The sequence below is a fragment of the Paroedura picta genome, chromosome 2 (genome assembly GCF_049243985.1).
Source record: "Paroedura picta isolate Pp20150507F chromosome 2, Ppicta_v3.0, whole genome shotgun sequence".
Taxonomy (NCBI): Eukaryota; Metazoa; Chordata; class Lepidosauria; order Squamata; family Gekkonidae; genus Paroedura; species Paroedura picta.
The window spans coordinates 160568125-160584189 of NC_135370.1; the positions used below are offsets into that span (position 1 = coordinate 160568125).

The 16065-nt window shown below is 47.1% G+C and overlaps 1 protein-coding gene across 2 annotated transcripts in view; it reads left to right on the forward strand.

Annotated features, from left to right (window-relative positions):
• The first annotated feature begins 1723 nt into the window (after positions 1 to 1723).
• Positions 1724 to 16065, forward strand: part of UNC79 (unc-79 subunit of NALCN channel complex) — a 144480-nt gene continuing 130138 nt past the window's right edge. For both annotated transcript variants that reach the window (XR_013228570.1, XM_077323544.1), the window contains exons 1-3: positions 1724 to 2076; positions 6517 to 6637; positions 15761 to 16065. Coding sequence is in view for 1 of the 2 variants with exons in the window: in XM_077323544.1 (XP_077179659.1) it covers positions 2055 to 2076; positions 6517 to 6637; positions 15761 to 16065 (448 nt within the window). In the remaining variant the exon portion in view is untranslated. The remainder of the gene's footprint in view (positions 2077 to 6516; positions 6638 to 15760) is intronic.

Genomic DNA, 16065 nt, shown 5'->3' on the forward strand with positions numbered 1-16065 from the left:
TCTGCGAGGCCGCTCCTGCGGCCGGGAGAAGCCCCGCACGTCCTCCGATGGAGCCCTCTCCGGCTTCTTCCAGCTGCAGGACCGGCCGGGAGAAGCCCTGAATGTGCTCCGGGGTATGGCCGAGCCCTCTCCCGCTGCTCCCGGCTGCCCTTCCCCGCCCACTCTTGCCTAGCGCCCATTTTATGGGCTTTTGTGCTCTCGTCCAAAATGGGCTGTTGGATCTCTCTGTCTTCGACAGCAATTATAAAGATAATTGCTAGACTTTGTCAATGTCTTTGGATTTTTTTAAAAATTACCCCTTGCCCAAAAATCCAATCTTCTTGGAAGCAGCATGGCCGATGCTTCCTTTCCATTTTTTAAAGCCTTTATAATAAAAATAAATAAATAACATCCAGGCCGAAGAAGAGATAATGAACTCAAACGAACTCCAAAGCTTGCATACCATTATGTGTAAGAATACAAGGCAATGTGGAGACTGTGGTCGGAGTGTGTTGAAACGAACGCATACAGCCCATAATACTTTGGAAGGGATCAATGGATCCCAGTGGCCATTTCTATCATTAGTTCTAGCTTGCTTATTTTTCCTGTCCTCCCTATATCCCAACTTGGTTTTACTGTCTACTATTAATATTTCAAAAATATCTATCCTGCTCACTCCACTAAAGGAGTCTGAGGCTGTTTACAAACAAATTTTTTTAAAGGGTTGGATCCATCCAGCTTTTCCATGCCATGTCACCTAATTTTCCTCCTTACTATTACTTCTGTTGCATGTGGCTCTTGCCTGGGCAGGTCTCATGATCTCCATTATAGTCTTCTTGGGGGGTCAAAGGGGTTGGAATGCGCAAGACCTGCAGTGTGCATAACTGAGCAGACCATAAAGAGTGTCCTGCAGGGGGCAATGGAGGAGATGTATGTTTAGCAATGACAGACTTCCTGATGATTTTCAAATTATTTCCTCCTGATTGGCTCATAAGGAGAATTCCTGCTTTTTGAGCACAGGTTTTCCCAGCTTGCCCCTAGAACTCATAAAATTATAGAATTATGGAGTTGAAAGGTACCTCCAGGGTCATCTAGTCCAACCGCCTGCACAATGCAGGAAACTCACAACTACCTTCCCACCCACAATTTCATGCCTAGGTGATGCACCCCCAATCCCACCCCCCAGAATCCCAGGTCAGTCCAGTCTGGAGGAAATTCGCCTCCTGATCCCAAAGTGGCAACCAGCATTTCCCTGGCACGTAAGAAAGGGCCACAAGAGCCAAGCACTGACACAAGAGGAGGAACAAGAGTTGTTTTTTATACTCTGCTTTTTACTGCCCAAAGCTGTCTCAAAGCAGCTTCCAAGCGCCTTCCCTTCCTCTCCCCACCACAGGCACCCTGTGAGGTAGGTGAGGCGGACAGAGCTCTGACAGGACTGCTCTGTGGGAACAGCTCTAGCAGGCCTGTGAGAAGGCCACCCAGTTGGCTGCATGTGGGGGAGGAGCGAGGGACCAGCTTAGAAGCCATTCCCTCTTAACCAGGACACCAAACTGCCTCTAGCCGAGCCCGGACCGCCCCCCCCCCCAAATCCCCGGTCTCGGCCTGGCCGGGGAGGTCACCTGAGCCCTCAAGAGCCGCCCCCCCCCCTTGGAGGCGCAGCATCCCCCTTTGCCTTTAAGAGGCCGGCGCTCGCAGGCGCCCCCCTGCGCGGAGGAGACGCGCTCCTCGCCCGCTCCTCCTTGACGCGTCCAGCTCCCTCCCTCCGCCCCCGGACTGCCCGAGGCAGCAGCAGCAGCAGCAGCGGCGGCTCTCCCTCCTTCCCTCCGGCCTGTGCGCCATTGAAGCGTGCCCCCTCCTCGTGGCCAGCGCCCGCTCGCCCGTCCCTCCCTTTCCTGCCTGCCTGCCCGGCATTGCGCGGCCTCCCTGCAGCGATGGGGGCGGCGGCGGCGGCTGCGGCGGCGGCTCGGGAAGGCGGCGGCTGGGCCCGGGGGCTGACTCGGCCGCGGCGGCCGGAGAGCCTGGCTCCCCGCTAGCCGAGCCGCGGAGAAGAGCCGCGGCGCCACCCGCAGCCCACCATGTCCACCAAGGCGGAGCAGTGTAAGTCGGCCGCGGCTGCTGCGCAAGAGCCGGCGGGAGGGCCGGGGCCAGGGGAGGGGAGGGGAGGAGAGGGGGGAGCTCTGTCCGTGGTGCTGGAAGCGGCGGCGGCGGCGGCTCTTGGGCGAAGGATCCGCATCCCCGGCAGCCTTCCGAGAGGGGTTCCGGGGGAGGCCCTCGCCGGCATGTCCAGAGCAGTTCTTTGCTCCCCGCCCCGAGACGCCCTTCCCAACATGGCCCGGATCCTCCCCCAGGGGCTTGAAGGCGATCTAGTGCAGGGGGAGTCAAACTGCGGCCCTCCAGATGTCCATGGACTACAATTCCCATGAGCCCCTGCCAGCGAATGCTGGCAGGGGCTCATGGGAATTGTAGTCCATGGACATCTGGAGGGCCGCAGTTTGACTACCCCTGATCTAGTATTTGACGGCCTGGCCTGTCTTTAGGGGAGGGGGGAGGTTTTAAAAATGGTAAACGGGGAAAGAAACAGTGCAGCCCCCCCCCTCCCCCAAAGGCCTAGCTTCACGTCTTCCTCCTGATTTCCTGGCTGGTTGGTGGGAAGCTGCTATGTGCATTGCATAAGGGGCCTGGGTGATCCTCCAGTGACTGCAGCCTGTCGCTTCCCTCGCACACCCACTCTGCTTCTTAAAAGGGCAGAGGCTTGTGTGTGTTTTTAAAAGAGAGCCTTCTCCATTGGCTTTGCACATCGCCTGCCAGAGAACCATGAGGTGCTAAGGACAAAATGGAGATAGGGAAAGAGGATGGAGAGAAAGGCTGGTCCCATCCGTCTGGGCAGAACCAGTTCTTTCGGAGACATCCTGGGGAATAGCATCAGAGCATCAGAGGATTTGTGCATTTTGAAAGACCCGACAGGGAACAAAATGGAAACAACAATTGGGCAGGAGACTCAGTCAGTCCCACAGTAAGCAGGTCCTTGCTCCCGATCCCGGATATGTATCCTTCAAAACCAGGACAAACCAAAGGGAAACTGATTCTGCAAGCTGCCTTGGCAGAGGATCCCACTGCCAAACTGTCCTGTCATGTTTATATCTTTACAGTCTAGAGAGAGGCCTTGTTGTCCTACGCTGGATAGGGAGGGTGGCTATTCCTCGCTTAGTCCCTCTGACTTAAGTTTAAACAAGGAGCCTGCTGGTGGACAGGACAAAGTCCTGTCACGGATCACAAAGAGGTGGAAGGGATCTTCTCCGTACTGCAACCTCCTTCCCAGAAACCAAAAACTGGGTCGCCTGCATATAGGTCCTCAGTCAGAGCATGGCCATTCTTAGAAGTCATGGGTGGGAGGTGGGAGGTGGGAAGTGGGACTGCCCGGGGGATTAAATTTCTGCCAGAGCAAGAGCTCTGGCAGAAATACATACAACTGAATTAACCATGGTTTTGAGTTTTGCTTGCAGGTTGTGTCTCGGATGATCAGGGAAACTTTGTGTGTGGCCTTTCTTTCCTCTACCTTGGACAGGAGGTTCACTGACTCTAATTTGCACCAGCTTGATAGCACAATCCTAAAATGAATTACATCCTTCCAAGCCTATTGAATTCAGTGAACTTAGAAGCGTGTAACTCTAGCTTTGATTCAACTTTGTACAATTCTAAAAGCTGTGGACAGCAGCAGGACTTAAAAAAAACCCAACCACATATTTACAGGACTGTTCCCATGATTCCAGAAAAGGAAGGTTGTAGGGTTCCCCACTAAGGAATCTTCCAATTCATTTCTATCCCACTTTTCTCCCCAAGTGACTTACATCGTTCTCTTCTCCTCCATGTTATTTTCACAACAACCCTGTGAGGTAGGTCTGGCTAGGATGGTGTGAATGACCCACCCAGTAATGCTCCATTGCAGCATGGGTTCTTCATAGCTGACCCTCCTTGATCCTAATCAGGGTCTCTAAGCACTGCAATGGCAACCCTCACTGGGTCAGCAACATGGGAATGTGGGCTATTGGCGTGTCTGGCCTCAGCATGTAAAACCTTGGGATGGGATTGTTGAGTTTACAGTCACATCATTGTGCTTAAATTCATCTATTTCTAAAAGCACGGTCTAAGAAACTGCATTTATTGCCAACACACATGTACGATATAGCATTTACCACAATGCATCAATAAAGCAATATTTTGCTTTTGCAACTCACTGTCCATCCTTGTCCATCTTCTGAAAGATGCTCAGGCATTGACTGGACCCAGCTCTGAAGGAGTGCATGGAGGGCTGAGGGATATTTGCTTGGCAGTGTCTTGGAAGAAAGACGCCCAGCCTGATTCTGACTGGGAGAAATGGCAATCACTCACCTTGCTTCTCTGCATACTTTCCTGGCAGCCACTCAAGGGCAAATTCATCTGGCAATGGGAGACTTAAACCTTTAAATTGGGGTCTGTGCCAGTGGTGCACAAATGGGCAGGCCAGCACCTCCCTGCAGTTTGTTTCTCAGCATGATTGATTTCTCTCCCCAGAAATCTCTATTACCAGAAAATGAAGCTCACTGGGAGAAAATCACCCTGCTATAGTCAGAGCAGGAAGGGAGTGGGAAGGGTTTGGCGGCATCCACATTTCCTTCTAAATTCAGATCCACCCACCTAAGCTGTTTTTTGTGGGATAACCCGGAATTAGAGAGAGGAGTCTTCGGCTGTGATATTTTAGTTGGGTCTCCAAACAAAGAAAGGAAGGAAGCTGGAAAGAATAAAGCAAGCAACCTGCCAATCCAGGTAGCTCTTACTAAAAGGAGCAGGTGAAAAGGCAAAGAACGGGGGACATCTGCACCCAGGAAGGGCCCAGAAAACAAACACTGTGTTTCCATAACACACGGCTCAGTCCTGCTGAGTACAGCAGCTCGAGAGACACCAAAGTTCTCCCTGTGTTTCCTGTTATCTTTCGTTCTTTGTCTCTGGAAGATGATAACTGTGCGGGCACTCTGTGAGTCTGCTGTGCTGGACAGCAGCTCAGCAGGAGATGGTTGTCTGGCTGCATACCCTCTTCACCCTCCCCCTGTTTACTGTTCTAGCTTTTTACAGTAGAACTGTTCAGGCCAAAGGGTGCTGATAGCAAAGGCCTGGCCCTGAGAGGCCAAAAAGAATGCACTTCAATTGCAAGGTAAGGTTGGCACTGAGGATGTTTTTCAAAGGTTACCTTCACCTGAGTATTGGCATCACGCTGGGACAGAGGAGGAGAAGACACAATTAGAAGATTTAACCCCCTGATTGTCGGAGATACTTTGATTTCTGTGTATTAATTTCGACCAGAACCAACACCTTCCGCCCCACTCCCCCATGACACTCAACATCTGATCTGACCAACCAGGGGTCTGTCAATAGGCTGTCGTTATGAATGACTGTTCTCACTATTGTTCTACTGTACTATTGTCCTATTGTTTATTCACTCTTTACTGTTGTCGCTGTTATTTATAGCCGTCGATTTCTCGGTATTGTTGCCAGCTCCGCTGTGTTTCATGTGAACCGCCCTGAGCCTCAGGGGAGGGCGGTAGAGAAAGGCCATAAAATAAATAAATACCGTATTTGCCGGCGTATAAGACGGCTGGGCGTATAAGACGACCCCCCAACATTTCCACTCAAAATATAGAGTTTGTTACATTACATTACGGTACTATGGGCCACTATGGGTAGCTATGTCTATCCCAACTGAAGGGCACCCGGCGTATAGGACGAGCCCCCCACTTGGAGGCATGTTTTTCAGGGGGGAAAAGTAGTCTTATAAACCAGCAAATACTGTATATAAAGGAAGCCACTTATACCAGGTCAGACCCTTGATCCTCCCACGTCCAGTGCTACAGGCTCCCCAGGGTCCCATGTTGATAACCATCTTTGCCAGCACTTTTTACCTTCGGCATACCAAACAGCAACTTTCCCAATGAGTCCTTGTCAATAAAACTGATTTGGAGATTGGGAGTTTTTATTATTTTATTTGAATTTATTGCCAAAGCCAGCTCAGGGCGGGTTACAAAATAAAATAAGATACAATCCCCTACCCCCCCCCAAAAAAACAACAACAACAACACAGCAGATTAATAGAATACAATCCAGCAAGAACACGATGGCAGACCAATCCCCCACCTACCTCTTTTGGGGACCAGGGGGAAACAGCTGGTCACCATTGGTAGAACACGGTGGAATAACCTCCCTCCTTCCTCCTCCTTTGGGGGGCACCACAGATCTTCTCTTTGCCCTGGCCTCAGCTGGTGGAAGGGCTCTGTTTTGCAGGCCCTGCAAAAAGCTGGAAGCTCCTGCAGGGCCCGTAGCTCCTCTTCATTATTCAGTCAATCCACTTGGCAATTCAATGTAGTCCCTATATTAAGTGGGCTTAAGCTTGCCTAGCACTGTCGAAATGTAGGCAGAATGTGTCCAAGTTTGCCTTCCGAATGGCCTGAACGGAGCTAAGAGCCTCTCTTTTTCCCTCCCTTCTTTTTCCTGTGACACCCTCTCCAGTTGCTTCCAAGATCCGGTACTTGCAAGAATACCATAACCGCGTTCTTCACAACATTTACCCCGTCCCTTCTGGAACTGACATTGCAAACACTCTGAAATATTTTTCTCAGACGTTATTAAGGTAAGCTTTAAATTATGCTCTCAATAACAATAATAATAATAATAATAATAGTGTTGAAGTGATATATATATGACTAGCTTATGAAAAAAAAAACAAAGAACAAAACAGGAATGGTGTTCTGCCAGAAGGGTCAGAGCTCAACAAAACATGAACTCTGGAATTAAAACATAAATTGACCGGCTCCTGCCCCTTTGCCCAGCTGAGCTGCCTGCTGCTCATTTCGGCCAATTTTGAAAAAGCACTTTGTTGATTATACTGTTTGTCCCTATGTGGGGCTAAGGACTGGATCCCATAATTCCTTTCTGCTAAAACTTCCTTCAGTAAGAAACTACTTCCTCCAATGGAGAACAACATTTTCAACAAATGTCTTCTGATGGAAGATAAAGCCATGTTCTTTAATGGAAGATGTGGTGGAAAGTGGTCATAGGGTCCACCTTAGTGGAAGGTAACCTTAGGGCCTAAACCAATGAATTTAGCTGAAAGGATGTATGCCAAACACAACACTGGGAGACCTGCAACAATTTTTAAGGGGCCAGAAAGCTGAGTCTGAGCATCTTGTTTAGACCCAGTGGGGGCTGTTCTCAGGTTTGGTTGGTCTTCAGGTCAGAATTTCCGTCAGTCCATTATACCTTAGGCAACACATCATAGATTTGTGATTAGCCCTGTTGATTCTGACTTCACTTAAAATGAAAACCAAGGATTTAATCCAGGCTCAAGCCTGTTTTGCGTTCAGGATTTGGTTTAAAGGTAAAGGTAAAGGTATCCCCTGTGCAAGCACCGAGTCATGTCTGACCCTTGGGGTGACGCCCTCTAGCGTTTTCATGGCAGACTCAATACGGGGTGGTTTGCCAGTGCCTTCCCCAGTCATTACCGTTTACCCCCCAGCAAGCTGGGTACTCATTTTACCGACCTCGGAAGGATGGAAGGCTGAGTCAACCTTGAGCCGGCTGCTGGGATCGAACTCCCAGCCTTATGGGCAAAGCTTTCAGACGGCTGCCTTACCACTCTGCGCCACAAGAGGCTCATAGGATTTGGTTTAGCTCCACACAAATAAGGAGGCCACAGTCTTGATTTCGGAATAGCTGTATGATTGTTCCATGAATTGAAACCAAACAAACAGTGCCAGCAGGTTATTTCTTTTCCCCACGGTCACAGACTCCCAGCTGCCCCTGTACACTGACCAGTAACATGACCAGCAGATGCTAGCAGGCGAAAATGCCACTGAACAGTTGTGTCCCATAACTCAGTGGTCCCCAACGTGCGGGCCGCGAAGGCCATGACACCGGGCCGCGGCTCCCTCTCCCCGCCCCCCTGCCCCCCCGCAGTAAAAAACTTCCCAGGCCGCAAGCTTGTGGTCCGGGAAGCTTCTTACTGCGGGAAGGGGGAGAGGGAATCAGGGCCGCGCCCGCGCATTGCACGTGCGCGGCTGGGTCATGCATGTGCACATGCGCCATGTGCAGCTGAAAGCGCGCATGTGCGGCACTTTCGTGCATGCGCTATTTTTGCCGTGCATGGCTCATGTGTGGCTGCAGCGCATGCGCGGCATGTGCGGGTGGGCAGTTGCCCTGCCGGTCCCCACCCTCAAAAAGGTTGGGGACCACTGCCATAACTGACTTAGAGATGGGATTACCACCTCGCCAGGAGAGAAAAAATGTTCCTTTAAACTGTGGTGCTGGAGAAGACTCTTGCGAGTCCCTTGGACTGCAAGGCGAACAAACCGGTCAGTCCTAGAGGAGATCAGCCCAGAGTGCTCCTTAGAAGGCCAGATCCTGAAGATGAAACTCAATTACTTTGGCCACCTCATGAGAAGGAAGGACTCCCTGGAGAAGAGCCTAATGCTGGGAGCGATCGAGGGCAAAAGAAGAAGGGGACGACTGAGAATGAGGTGGCTGGATGGAGTCACTGAAGTAGTCGGTGCAAAGTTAAATGAACTCCGGGGAATGGTAGAGGACAGGAAGGCCTGGAGCATCATTGTCCATGGGGTCACGATGGGTCGGACACGACTTCGCACGTAACAACAACAATGAGATGTTAACTTTCATGGGCTAGAAGTGGTTCTAAACCAAAATCCTCAACGGCATTGGAGGCTTGATGCCTACACTCAGACTTGGACTGCTGTAACTTGTCTAAAATGAACACACTGAAATCCTAGATCTGAACACCTTGGACTTTTGGGAGCCATTAGAAACACAAGGCCATAGGTAGGAAAGGAACTCATCAGATACTGTTTCTGGTGAAGCCTGTGACATAGACCCAAGTGGCATGCAAACTGCAGAGAGAATACTGAAGTCTCCACCTGGATAATTCTCATTATCCACATGGAAGATGCCTGTGTTCTCTTTCACTGCAGTGACTCTTGTGCAGGAGAAATTCTCTTGCATCTTTAACTTGCCCCTTAACATGAAGGCCAATGGCTGCTTTGAGCCTTATTAATCAGGGTCCTCCCACGTTTTAGCAGTTTAAACTCTCTGTCTATAGCCAGGATTTATCCAGCATCATGATAAGGAAGACAATAATAGAAAGAATAAGGAACAATAATGGGAAGAATCAGGAAATTCTCAGCTTAGTCAGCCAAACTCTTCTTGTGAGGTCAAATTGATGCATCCTACCTTGATAGCTGAAAGGCCCCAGTCTGTGACAGAGCCCTGTCGAATGGCTTGATGGTCTTCTACCTTCATCCCACAATATGGCTCCACCAAGTTTCTGGTGCCTCTTTGTCGCCAGTGTGGTGCTGCTAGGGAGTCTGGCAGAGAAAGGGTTGAGAGGCATGCAAACTCCAGAGAAGAAGAAGAAGAGTTGGTTCTTATATGCCGCTTTTCCCTACCCAAAGGAGGCTCAAAGCGGCTTACAGTCGCCTTCCCATTCCTCTCCCACAACAGACACCCTGTGAGGTGGGTGAGGCTGAGAAGCCCTGATATCACTGCTCAGTCAGAGCAGTTTTCTCGGTGCCGTGGGAGCCCAAGGTCACCCAGCTGGCTGCATGTGGGGGAGTGCAGAATCGAACCTGGCATGCCAGATTAGAAGTCCGCACTCCTAACTACTACACCAAACTGGCTCTCAGAGAGAATACTGAAGTCTCCACCTGGATAATGCTCATTAAAATAATTGAAAACATAACTTGAAAGTTCATCACTGAATCAAAAGGCTCAAGATGTGCAGCAGAATCTTATGCATATTTACTCTGGTTAGATGGGTTTGCTCCCGAGTAAATGCACATAGGATTGAGATTGTGAGCTTTTAAAAGCGTTGTTCGAATTATTCAAAAAGGCTTGGATTCTTTTCCTGTTGAACACATTTGATAGGTAATTGCACAGTAAGAACGTTCAGATGGAATTCTTCTAGTTAGTTCATAAACAAAGGCCACTTGAATGGAAATTAGCAGCATATTAGCTTTGGGGGGTAATGTAGTTCACTGGTTATTATGATTTCAATTGGCTTCTTTCGAGTCACACCAGGGTTGAACATGATCCTTTGACTTGCAGACATCTTGAGGGTGTAACAAATTTGGGGGAGGGGATTGGGCTGACATGGTTTCAGTTGAGGGCAAAAGCGTAAAGAATTTGCATTTTATTTTTTGACAAACAAAACATCACATGAAAATCACCCCACACAGCGCATAACACATTGGTTCATTGAGCTCCTCCTTAAGTTTATCTTTGGGTGAAAGCATTTTTCTGCATCAAGCGTGAATTGAGTTTTCATGCATTGCTCATTTCCAGCTTTCCTTCCCCAATCTGAAGAATGATTTCAAATATAACAAATGCCCTATAAGTTCAAGGCAGGAGAAACAATGCCTTTCTTCATAGAAACCACAACTACTAATGACCTAGCCCTTAGATGTGTGCAGGCCCAGTGGGAATCACCCCAGGTGTTACAAAAATCATAGGTGCTACAAAAATTGCAGCTCCTGTGCCTGCAGTTTTAATGAAATTTGGGAAGGCCAGCTTCAGAATTTCTGTCACTCATATAGATTTTCTTTAATGTCATAGTATCTAGGGTGATCAGCTATAAAGAAGGCAAGATAGAAGGCAATTGAGCAAGTGCAGAATATCTGCTGGCATTCTTTTTTAGGTCAATGACTGAAATCCCTTTTTCTTTCCATCTGGTCACCCTAGCAAAGGGTGCAAATCATCTGGTGTTTTTTCTACCTCTGAAAAATAGTAATGTGTAGGGACTGGAAGAATAACCCAGTCCTCTCTTCCTTGGAGGCTGTACCCAAATTTCTGCACTGTGCCTGGTAAACTGGTCTGTGTAAAGGTGTATAAGTTAACTGACTACAAGTTCCAGCATGCAATGTTATTTTTGTTGGACAACAAATGTTTGTTCCCCTGAAAGGCTTTGTCACTGTACACTATACAGCAGGGGTAGTCAACCTGTGGTCCTCCAGATGTTCCCATGAGCCCCTGTCAGCAAACGCTGGCAGGGGCTCATTGGGAATTGTAGTCCATGAACATCTGGAGGACTGCAGGTTGACTACCCCTGCTATACAGGACAGTCGTACATATCTCTTTTGGAAGTGATGGCTCAATGACAGGCAGAAATCAACATGAAAATCTTTTCCTAGTGTAAGGATGATAAAAACTGCCTTGTCAGATCGGAGGGGGAGCATGGGTTCTTTAAATAGCGATTGCCTGCCCCCCAAGTTGCACATCTGTATGCGCTAAGGCTTGACACCTGTATTCCTCCCTTTTGCATTCTACTAGCAAACCACACCCCTTCCCCCCACCTCAATGCAGGGCATGGCCAGAGTGGTATTTGATTTATCATGTCTTTTAAAGGTACAGGTGACTTAAAAGTACAGGTGTCTCAAAAGGTGACATTAAGATGGCATGGCCATATCAAATTTCAGTCTGGCTTCCAATAAGGCTATAAGATCTGTGCAGAGACAAAAATAGTATACTGAAAACAGGCCTTTATTATTAAAGAACTCTTAGTTGACTAACAGTATGATTTTTCATAGGTATTAGGGAACTGCTTAAATTTGCATATGGGGAAATCAGTTACAATAAAAGGAAAAAAAACCCAACATTTTAAATGGTTCAGGTCATGGTTGCATGATCTACCATCGTAGAAGAGACTCCCTCCTTAATTTCAGAATAAAGAGCACTTTTGCTAAGACAACGCAGGCTGCTTGCAGTGCTAGCTGTACTTGCATGAAAAAAGATAGACAATTTTAAAAGTTGCCCTGTTAATTGGACAACTTTTTAAAAAATCAAAAGATTTAAATCGATTTTTCTTAGCTATCAAATAATGCAATTTTAAGCCGGAATTTTAAAATGTCTGCTATAGTAAGGAATAAATGATAGCATAAGAATATTTGACAATTAGAACAGGGTTTTAGTTGCACTTTCTGCAATCTGCCACGAGCCACTCAGGAGTGGCAGGCAATAAATTAAATAATAATAATAATAATAATAATAATAATAATAATAATAATAATAATAATAATAATAATAATAATAATAATAATAATAATAATCAGAAGGCAGTCTAGTGTTATCTTTCTCAGGACTCTAACTGCCTTGGAATTCTTGGAGTTTAATTAAGGACTCACCAGAAAGTTCAGTAAGTTCAAGTGGTGAATGGAGGAGGACGGAGACAGACACACATACATATACAGACACATCCAGTGCGCACACACACATAAAGTACAGACACATATAAAGATATCACATGCATAGAATCATAGAGTTGGAAGGTACATGCAGGGTCATCTAGTTCAACCCCCTGCAGAATGCAGGAAATTTACAACTACCTGCCCACCCACAGTGACCCCAATTCCATGCCCACCAGAAACCCTAGCCAGTCTGGCCTGGAAAAAATTCACTTCCCGATCCCAAAGTGGCGATTGGCATTTCCCTGGGCATGCAAGAAAGGGCCACGAGAGCCAAGCGCCGACAGTCTCTTTTGCCCACCTACTCACATAATGCACATATTCATATAAATATGCATCCTATGCATCATATCCACTTTCCCAGTCGTATTAAAAAATTAGTGACAACTCAACTCTCACAAGGTATGTGGAACATGTACCTGCTCAGGGGCTCTTTGGTCCCACTCCCCCTCTCTAAGACATACACACAAACACACAAACACACAAACTCCTCCCCCATCCCTCCCCCATTCCTCTCACTTACCTGATCTCCTCCTTGGTTCCTCCTCCCTCCCATCTGCCCCCCATCTGCCCCCCACCCATTGAAGCTTCTCCCCTACTCAAAGCCCACGCTCTTCAGGCTGCAACTCCCAAATTTATTTGGGGGAAAGGATGAGGGAGGCCTTAATTTTATAGCTCCTGTTGTCCTGTGATCAGTAGAGACCCTTTGACACCTGTCCAAATTACATTATTCAGTCATTAAAACAGAAATGACTGAGGTGACAATGAGGGTGGCAAGATGCTAACACCCAGATCCTGGGTCCTTTAGAACAGCAAATGCTGGCAGGGGCTCATAGGAATTGTAGTCCATGAACATCTGGAGGACCACAGGTTGACTATCCCTGCTTTAGAAGATGTAATTCTTGTTCTTGATAAAATCAAGCTAGAGGAAGATGGAGAATTGCATGCTGGGACATGTAGTCTCTTAGGGCTTCCATTCCACATGGAGGCGGATGGCCTTGCCCAACCAGTTGGCCTTGAGCTCCTTACATTTTCTGAAAATGATGACTAATACCTATTGTTGCCAAATGAGAACGCAACCGGATTCTGCTGGTGAGGGACAGAAGGAACATTAATAGCAAAGGAAGCTGACAAGTGTAGCACTGGAAATTGAGTCAAATTAAACAAAAGCCATCAGAACAATCTGCTCTCTTAATTTTTTAAAAATTAATGCCATGATTACAACAGTGAATGTTAGATTGACTTGCCTAATTTCATACATGCTTTAATACCAGATGATTTTCTTTGACTGGGTCTTGGGAAACGAGAACCAAAAGGAATTTGAAATCTGCAGAAGGCACAGTAAACAGACTAAGGTTGCCAAGCTCCAGGTAGAACCTGGAGATCTCCTGGAGTGGTAGACTACAGAGATCAGTTTGCTGTGGGAGAAAATGGCTCCTCTGGTGGCTGGACTCTATGGAACTGTATCCTCCCCCAACTCTGCCCTTCCTAGGTTTTATTCCCCACCCCCACTCTCTAGGAATCTCCCAGCCCAGAGATGGGTGCAGCATGGCATGCAGTGCAGCTCCTATTTGTTTGGATGGGATTTGCATTGTTGATTGCCTCCATCCCTTATGTACACCATGGGAGATGGGCTCCTGCTTGCTTAGAGATCAAGGATGCCTCCACTGCCTCGGCTGCGTGGCCGAGAAACAAGCCCCTGCCCCTGCAGTGGTTTAAGTCCATTTGTAACTTTCTCACACAGACTGTCCGGGACCCACACACGTTGGATAACCCTGTGCTTTTGCAGCTGGCTTTTCTCTGTGCAAAAAGAGGAAAATCTATTTCTAAAGTGCACTGAAAGTGGATTATCCAATGTATGCAGAAAGGTCCCAGGTCTTCAGGTCCCCCCCCCCCCCGCTAATGAAAGTATGCTTTGCTTCCCCATGAGCAAGACAAGCTTCAAGGTCTGTGCAATGTACATAGCAATGGTCTTCCCAAATCAGCCCCACCTTCTTTCCGAGGAGCCTAATAGAACAGGATCCCCTCTCCCTCAAAGGAGGATTATCTAGAGACATTTGTAGGTGCAGAGTCAGGCTGACAGTTCAGATCTTCAAAATATATCCCCTCCCTGCAAAATGTACACCAAAAACTGGTTCTGTGGTTTGACGTATTGCTACTATAGTATGTTTGAAGAAGACCATTCTTGAATGTCTCTGGGTGGGCTGGGAGGGGAACTATGCCCTCAATCCAGCCCAAGTTAAGTGCTTCTCCAAACCCTTTTGAGCTCACCGTGTGGGAAGCTTTGACGGTGTCCATATTTAATTCTCTTGTTGAAATCCATTGGTTTTAAAAGTGCTACGCTTCTGCTGGATTGCGGCCGATAGTTTTGATACTTTGGCAGCATTTATATCAATCTGTTTTGAAAAACCCTGTTATTTCAGGAAATTTGATTCATTTGCTTGCAACGATATTCCAAAGGCAGAGCAATCTGATTGACTCAGCCTTCCTTTGTACGCCCACCGAGCCTTTTAATTATTTTAAACTATTTCTCCTTTAGTCTGTAGTGAGTTTGTTGAATAAGTTACGTAAGTAGCATTAGAAATGTATAAGTCCCGTGTCTGATATGCAGTTCTATAACGGGTAATGCTTGCGTAGCCCTTAGATTTTAAAAGTGACCACTTATGGACCCCCCCCCAACCCGGTGTTTGTATTTGTAAAGTAGGATGTTTCCTCCCCCCCCCCAATTAAAAGCACACAGAAACCACCATTTTCATTAGCTCACAAAACATACGCTGCAGCCCCATCCACAATATATTATTTTTAAAGCTTTTCCAAACGTAGATTAGCTAACATTTTTAGAAATATTATATTATTTCTAAATCCATGTGCCTGTTTGAAATCTCATTATCTCAGATGATACTGACGGAATGTTGCGAAACAGTATCATGAAAATACATACAGACATTATTTTGACGCAATAAACATGTGATTTTTAAGGCTCTCTTAACAAACGCACATGTTTATTCTTTGCTAAAAACATGTTTCTGCAAGTGCCACACCTATTTTTTGCACGTAATTCCTCCCTGGTCTCCAGTGATGGTATTCAAACGCTCCAGGCTTTCTTTTTTTTTTAAACAATGCAATCAAATTTCATACAATTAGATTATGATGCTCTTCTGCTCCCTGCCACCCACTTCTGCAGCAAATTGCATCAAATTTCCCTGAACTGTGAAACATGGGTATGGCACTGAAACATGCATTTTTTTATATTTTTGCTCCTTATGAACCAGATAACACATGAGATGCAATGGAAATTTCCCACAAGTAGCAATTCTGAATAGCCTTTTCTCCAAAGCATGGGAGCGAACGGTTGCTAGATTTTGCAAGATGGCACTGATATTGGTGACAATTGCATCTCATGTGGGATGTATCTGGAGTTTTATTATTTGTTTTATAGTGTCATTTCAATGTAATGTGCTGTTCTTTGTGTCTTTGTTGTCTCTTTTTTTTCTTTGTCCCCCCAACAGCATTTTGTCCCGCACAGGGAAGAAGGAGAATCAAGATGCCTCCAATTTGACAGTGCCCATGACCATGTGTCTTTTTCCTGTGCCATTCCCACTCACCCCATCTCTAAGACCACAGGTCAGTTCCATCAACCCTACTGTTACTCGCTCCCTCCTTTACAGCGTCCTGCGAGATGCTCCCACTGAACGCGGCCAGCAAAGTCGTGATGCTCAGTTATCAGACTACCCATCATTGGACTATCAAGGACTATACGTGACATTGGTGACACTGCTGGATCTAGTTCCTTTACTTCAACATGGTCAACATG